General features: G+C 36.9%; 1 protein-coding gene across 1 annotated transcript; it reads left to right on the top strand.

The window, feature by feature from the left end:
• The first annotated feature begins 40 nt into the window (after positions 1-40).
• On the top strand, positions 41-6,901 carry LOC134267255 (transmembrane 7 superfamily member 3-like). Its single transcript, XM_062749476.1, has 10 exons — positions 41-136; positions 436-732; positions 2,046-2,329; positions 2,598-2,787; positions 3,060-3,143; positions 3,429-3,509; positions 4,860-5,012; positions 5,533-5,630; positions 6,070-6,232; positions 6,422-6,901. The coding sequence occupies exons 1-10, from the start codon at positions 67-69 to the stop codon at positions 6,685-6,687; spliced, it is 1,686 nt and encodes a 561-aa protein (XP_062605460.1). The 5' UTR covers positions 41-66; the 3' UTR covers positions 6,688-6,901.
• The last annotated feature ends 534 nt before the right edge of the window (positions 6,902-7,435 follow it).

The raw sequence follows: 7,435 nt of genomic DNA, 5'->3' as shown, positions 1-7,435 counted from the left end.
CTAGCATTCGCTACAGTAAATATACTAATGATAACCAGCTCCTACTTTCATTTTCCTTCTGGGGTGATGATGATGTTAGTTGTAGTCAAATTTATTCCCTTAACCATTCTATTGACAACTGTTTTCAGTGCAATTGGTAAAGTACAATTCATAAATTGATTATTTGTCTCCTATAGCTTTCATTACTTCTTTCCTGTTACGCATAAATATAACGTAAAATTGTGAAATTTGGTCACAATTATATTGTGTAATTCCTTGGCACTGTGTATACATAAATTGACATCCTCATTGAATTAATAAATGGGGTTTAAGAAACAATCTTTCCTTTGTAGAAACCCCAGTCAATGCCACCATCAACTCACCAAAAAATTGAAAGCACTCTGACATTGAAATTATTTCTTTTAATTCAGGTGTTTTCATATTTTTTTCTTGCAGATGTCAAACCAAATCAACCAGTTTTGGTCAACATTAAAGGACAGAGCAACAATTCTGTAACTCTGAGGAATGTGACTGCAGACATAAGTTATGTAACATGTCAGGTCCATTCCCAAACCAAAAACCTCACGCTTTCTTCCAGTCCCGTACCGAGGGTGGGGAAGTCATTGACAGGCGTAGACATTGGAATTGTCACTGTCCTGGAACCCGATCAGACAGAAGTTACCTGGTACCTCCAGTCAAACCACAGCCAAGATGTACAAGTTCTGCTGGCAGTGTTCCTGATGTCAAAAAATGGTAAAATTTCAAGATTATTAATGGATAAATTTAGTATCTGAAATTACATTTATGGTTTGATATTTTGTGAGCTATTTACCATAAAATACATTGTAAGTCATTTCTTATTACATGTATTTGTTGCTGTTGAAATATTGCTTATAACAATGCTTACAGCAAAGTGATTTGCTGTCCCCATGGCTTTGATGTCATATATATTGTAAACTTAACTTCTTTGTTGATGTACCCGACTTTAAATAAATATTATCTTATCTAACGGGTATAACAAACTACACTTATAATAAAGCAAAAATGTCTACCTCTGGCAATTTGTTATAAGCATCTACCGGTACATGTTTAATTTTATTTGTTGGTACTGTACTAAGTGTAATCTGAATTTTCCCTTATTTTAAAGATACTGTATACAGGGAAATTTTCACCACCTGTTTTATTTTTGTAATCATTCCTTTCGCCCTTTCCTCATTTGAGCGAATTTAAAACGGGGCAAATTCAAAGAATACAGTATAATTTCTTAAACAAAACTACGACTGGGAATTTAAAACGGCTAAATTGTTTGCAAGTATGAAAAGCGAAAATAACTCTGCATAAAGTACTTAGCTGATCGATGCACTCTGGAGCTTTCACATTTTTTCAGACACCTTAGTTGTAATCATTCTGATGTTTTCTCTATTTTACACTGCGCATCATAGCTGTAATTTTGATTCTTTCCAATTTTACAAAGCTCTAAGTCAATTTCTATAATCTCTTCCACAGAGCCCTAATTATTGGATTTAATCTGGAATTCTCTATTTTACAGAGTCTCTAGTTGATGGATATAATCTGCAGGGGCTGACAAATAGATTTTTTATGCACTTGTCCAAGGGCAAGTGCATGGTCAAAGTTCACTTGCCCTACCAGAATTTTGCTTGTCCCGCCATTATGATACACAACTTATACTGTTTATATTTATACACATTTCAAAAAATAGGAAGACAAATACTGAGTAGATCATGCAAGCTCCTGTGCTTAGTTTTAATTCTATGACTTACATGTGGATTTGACTTTTTTTTAAAGTCACTTGCCCGCAGGCAAGCGGTTGATAAAATTTCACTTGTCCACCCCAAAAATCCACTAGCCCTGGGCGTCAGGCAGTGGGATTTGTCAGCCCCTGAATCTGGAATTCTCTATTTTACACAGTCTCTAGTTGTTGGGTATATCTGGAATCCCCTTTTTATAAAAAGAAGTCTGTTTGGATGTACAGTGTACAATCTAGATTTCTTTGTATTATAGAACCGTCTGTTGTTGGATGTAATTTGAATTTCTCCATCTTACAGAACCCCTAGCTGGTGGATGTAATCTAGAGTTTTCTCTGGAGGATGATGCCAATCTTCGGGTCTCTTACACCACCACAAAGAATCTTGTAGAATTCCAATTGTCCAACATCCCACTGAGGAATAGATCCGCCCATCCTTCATGTGAAGACCGGCCTTCTCAGAATATGTTAGAATACAGCATCTACGTGAAATACTTGTCCGAGAATGATTTCACCTCGGGGGAATACTTCTCAACAGTGAAACAAATGATGACAGCTGAGGATGTGATGACTAATGGTCTCCTGGTAAACAAGTATTCTATTCTAAATTAATACTGTAAACCAACTTTTATTCGCGCGCGAGAATATTTCTCGCTGCGAACTGGTCCTTAAAGCCTCTATGTTTATTAAAAACAGACCAAAAAAGGCATAATCGCAAAAATTAATTGTCGCGAAGTAGTTTACCCCTAGTTAATCGCGAAATAAAGTCGTCGCGAATAAAAGTTGGTTTACAGTAATCAGATCTGTGTGATGGTATTGATCTAAAGAAACTGCTCAACATTTCTAATTTCAGCTTTCTAAAACAACAAGTAAAGACACCGTTCAAAAACCAGAATTCCTGGCAGCATCATACACAGGAACAGGGGCTGTGTATAATATGGTTGTCAAGGCAACAACCCCATCAGGCGTAACCATGGCAGCATACTTCCCTCAGGTCACATACAGCTGTAATATACAAGAAAGGGAGGGCTGCAAAATGTATGGTCAGTAAATGTTACAGCAGAAAGTCAGAATTTGTGCACAAGTGTTGTAAATTGTAATTAGACATTCAATAAGTATCCAGCAGTAGTTCATAAGCTGTCAGTAATTGATAAATCTCCGGGGCTTCATTTTACAAAGAAAAATTAGACTAAGATCAAAATATTATTTTATGAATACCCCAGTAATTAAAAAATAGAGTTTTACATCTTAGTCTCAAGTACTTTTATAACTGGTCCCATTTTCTATTATTAATTTTCTCAGTGTTCCTTTACAGGTGTATTCTGGCTGATTGCTGCAGTTGTACTGGGGATAGTGGGACTCTTCCTGACTTTTCTGGGACATAGATTTTTCAGAACTGGTAAATACTGGACTTTTGTAGAGATGGGGATCTATAAAGTTGTCCTTTAGGAGGTGCAAAATGGATATAAAGTTTTGACCCATGGGAATTCACAATACATGTCTCTATACCACAAATACAACAAAAAAGAAACCACTGTTAAATAAGTGCTTTATAGATTTATATTCAATGTTTATATCACTCTATAAGGTATGATAGCTGGGTTAAAAGTAAAGTATAACTTAAGTTTTCCTTATTGAAAGTATCTTGTTATTTGTTAAGGTATAATTATATGTTATATTTCAGGAAACTTTCTATGTGCCTTCCTGGGATTTTGTATCATTTTCTACAGTGTAGTGTGTCTTTACACAGATCAAACTGATACAGGTAAAATCCTTAAAAATGTTCTCCTTAATTGTTCAAATTAGTGACATTGAATCTTCTTGTCAAATATTTTGCTTGTGAACAACCCATTTTTGATTTCCATGAAATGTAAAAAATTCATGCCTTATTTTGTCTCAGCCTCAGGTGACGATGGGAATCGATAAGAATTTCACAATCGATGATTGGGTTACTGTTACTAATTCATTATCAATTTTAATTGGACATTTAAAATGCCAATCAATTTTTGAATGAGTACCTGGTAAGTGGTAATAATGGGTAAATGACTACTTTTTATGGTGGTCCAGCTGGTCCTTTGTTTATTTTGTAGAGCCTTCATACCCAGGAATGTGCTTTGTTACTGAGTATGAATACAATTGCCTTGTTAAACGAAGCATTTGAAAATTAAATGTGTTATCCTCTGAAATCAGAGGATAACTATCCCACAATGCAATGTGGTTTCCATGCATGTATATGGTAAAAAATTTGGCTGCCATAATGAATCTTGCTATCCTCCAAGACCACCCAGACCTGATAAGTTAATAGCTATGTGGTGGCTGGAAAATTTTGCTTAAAAACTATTATGATGGTAAAATAAAATAAAGAACAATTAATCAGAATTTAAAAAATGTATCCAGGTAATCCAGTGCTTGCATTATGCCAGCAATCAACTGTTTTGCAATTGTAATCAATGATTGGAACACCACTAGCCTCAGTCATTACTATGTGTCTATTTTACAGTGGTGCTGGTCATGACGTTTATTCTGGGTGTGGTTTGTGCTGCCCTCTGGGTGGGGATGTACGAGTGTGTGGGGGTACCTGCCCTCTCTGTACTGGTATCATTACTATCTGTTTATTTTACAGTGGTGCTGGTCATGACGTTTATTCTGGGTGTGGTTTGTGCTGCCCTCTGGGTGGGGATGTACGAGTGTGTGGGGGTAGCTGCCCTCTCTGTACTGGTATCATTACTATCTGTTTATTTTACAGTGGTGCTGGTCATGACGTTTATTCTGGGTGTGGTTTATGCTGCCCTCTGGGTGGGGATGTACGAGTGTGTGGGGGTAGCTGCCCTCTCTGTACTGGTATCATTACTATCTGTTTATTTTACAGTGGTGCTGGTCATGACGTTTATTCTGGGTGTGGTTTGTGCTGCCCTCTGGGTGGGGATGTACGAGTGTGTGGGGGTAGCTGCCCTCTCTGTACTGGTGTCATTACTATCTGTTTATTTTACAGTGGTGCTGGTCATGACGTTTATTCTGGGTGTGGTTTGTGCTGCCCTCTGGGTGGGGATGTACGAGTGTGTGGGGGTAGCTGCCCTCTCTGTACTGGTATCATTACTATCTGTTTATTTTACAGTGGTGCTGGTGATGACGGTGATTCTGGGGGTGGTGTGTGCTGCCCTCTGGGTGGGGATGTACGAGTTTGTGGGGGTACCTGCCCTCTCAGTTCTACTGTCTGGACTAGTGGCAGGGTACATCATCTCCAGTGTCGTCTTCTACACACAGTTTGGTGAGAGTCAACTTCAGTAGAAGTAGTTAGGCCATAAAAATTTAATTTCTTGGTTCTCAGGCTCTCCCTCATCTCTTCCAAGGGTGCCTCATTGACCCTTTTTATTGCTAAATCAATAAAAGAAAAATAAGAAATCACCTCCCTCATCATTTTATGAGGTTTTGTACAATGTAAAAATCTGCCTCATCAAGTTTTGGGGGCAATGAAAAATTAAAAAAAAAAAGTCTCCCTCCCTCATCATATTTTTTGAAAAAAGGCCTGAGAACCAAGGAATTAACTTTGCATGGACTTACTTGTTTACCAGTTCTTTCACTGACCATTTTTGATTTAATTCCCTTGAACTTTTGAAAAAAATTAAAATTCAAAGTTTTTAATCATTATCTCATGTCTTACAAATATGCAATTTACAGTTTGAAATTTGGACTGCCTGTGGGGACATTTGTGGCATTATGACACACCTGATCAATTCTTGATGGTAAATATTTTATGTAGTTGTATAGATCTAATTTATCTTCAATAGGTAACTTATCGTACTGGGACAGCTCCTTTAACTACGGACTTGCCTTTGCCTGTGGAGTCCTGGTTATTCCTGTGTTTATTCTGTCCTACACTAAAGTGGTAATGTATAAAGTTAAAACAATGATTTGGCATAAATATTGATAAAGTTAATTACTTATCACATTATACTCCTACCTTGAAAAGCAGGAAGATATAAAGTGATGGGGTGTCCGTCCATCTGTCTAGCTGTATAGCTGTCCGTTACACTTTGGGGCATCCATCTCTTATCTGCAACTCCTCTTAAATGTCTAAATGAAAATTAATGAGACTTTCACAATATCTTTGATACTTAGTGCCATTGTGACCACTTATTTTACTTTTTAAGCAGACACATATTTCGGGTGTCCCATAGCAAAAGGTGGACACTGCCATTCCTTCTATAATATTGGGGGTATTCATCTCTTATCTGTGATCTCAACCAAGAAATATCTGAAGCAAGTAGTAATTGACATACTGACTAGTATTTGTAATATTAAATGAACATGATTTTTTTTTTCAGCTGAACATTGTATCGTGTGCATTCATTGGATCCTACCTAATTATCCTGGTCCCTGATATCTTCCTCTACACTGGAATGAAGTACATCATAGTCAATTCTATCAGACACTCCACCGATGTTGATTACATCAAAGTCATTAACACTGGGCCCTTCCTCTTGCCAGGTATGATCCATATCATTGTCTGGTCTCTATTTCTATAAAAAAATTCTGTGATTTTGTCTGGAGACATAATTTTTTATAAGCTATTTTGAAAAAAAAAAAATTAATGCATACAAAGCATTATTATCAATCTAATTGCAATATTATGAAATGATTTAATTTCATTGGATATACTATATGTTCCTGTTTCAGAGATAATCCTAGCCTGTGCCTGGTTTTTGGTATGTGTCTTTGGAGCATTCATACAGTTTTATCGTGACTGGGGCCAGCTTGACTTTCCGCAGAGTTCCAGAAGATGTGGAAGAAAATTACAACCAGGATATAACCGGATACCAGCCCGGTACAGCATGGAGTCCGAGGGGGAATCAGACAGGGAACCGGACGAGCGGTCACCCCTCCTCAGACCGGCGAGGAATACCGGGCACCACAGAGAGAGGGTGTTAGCGGCCCCTACATAGTAGTACAGGCAGGACAAATTGAAACAAATCCTCAACCATTCATACTTCTGTCTCATGTGTATGTACCATAGTATGTTAATCTGCTATAGAAATACATTCACATGTACCTAGTAAAACCATTCGTAAAAATGTTAATAATATGGTCTGCTGCATGCATACATATTCTCTAAAATCTTGCCAAAAATGAAAATAATAGAATTGTAATCATATAAGCTCAAAGCTCATAGAATAGAGAAAAGGGAAACAATAAGGTTTCTTTTTAAAAAAATGGACTCGACTTCAGCTCTAAGAGCCTTCAAAATACATTTTTTTGTAAAATATCGAATATATTTCTAATATCCCCTGCATATGAGCATTATAAACAATCAAATGTAGAGTTAACAATCATTCTGAAAGTATCGCATCAGCATTACTAATACCCTATAGCTACTGGCAAGTGTAATCGTGTTTTGTTCAAGAAATAAAAATTAAAAGGGACATGATTCCATAAAAACTGTTGAAGAGGAATGATGACAACTAGATTCATGACTCTTCAGGGTACACACACATTCCAAAAATCAGCTCAAAATCTGCAAGCATTGTAAAAAGCATGGAAAACCGAGTGGGAAAGACAGACAGACTGACAGACGAGGAGGAAACCTAAAGTCTCCTTCAGTTTCTGTATAGAGAGAATTAATTTACACGTAAAGGGAGATGAGTCACTCTGAAAAAACATATCTTGACCTGTTGTTTTTTTTTTTTTTTGTAG

This window comes from Saccostrea cucullata, unplaced genomic scaffold (genome assembly GCF_032062105.1).
Source record: "Saccostrea cucullata isolate Sc308-1 unplaced genomic scaffold, CSIRO_AGI_Scuc_v1 ctg1734, whole genome shotgun sequence".
NCBI classification, from domain to species: Eukaryota; Metazoa; Mollusca; class Bivalvia; order Ostreida; family Ostreidae; genus Saccostrea; species Saccostrea cuccullata.
The sequence above is the reverse complement of the archived record's forward strand: the minus strand, read 5'-3'. Positions and strand labels throughout refer to the sequence as shown.

Excerpts from the sequence above, each read along its gene's own strand:
- LOC134267255 (XM_062749476.1), top strand. The coding sequence starts at position 67 with ATGATGATGTTAGTTGTAGTCAAATTTATTCCCTTAACCATTCTATTG. Across the intron at positions 733-2,045 it reads GTTCCTGATGTCAAAAAATG|AACCCCTAGCTGGTGGATGT; the intron begins GTAAAATTTCAA and ends TCCATCTTACAG. Across the intron at positions 5,013-5,532 it reads CGTCTTCTACACACAGTTTG|GTAACTTATCGTACTGGGAC; the intron begins GTGAGAGTCAAC and ends TATCTTCAATAG.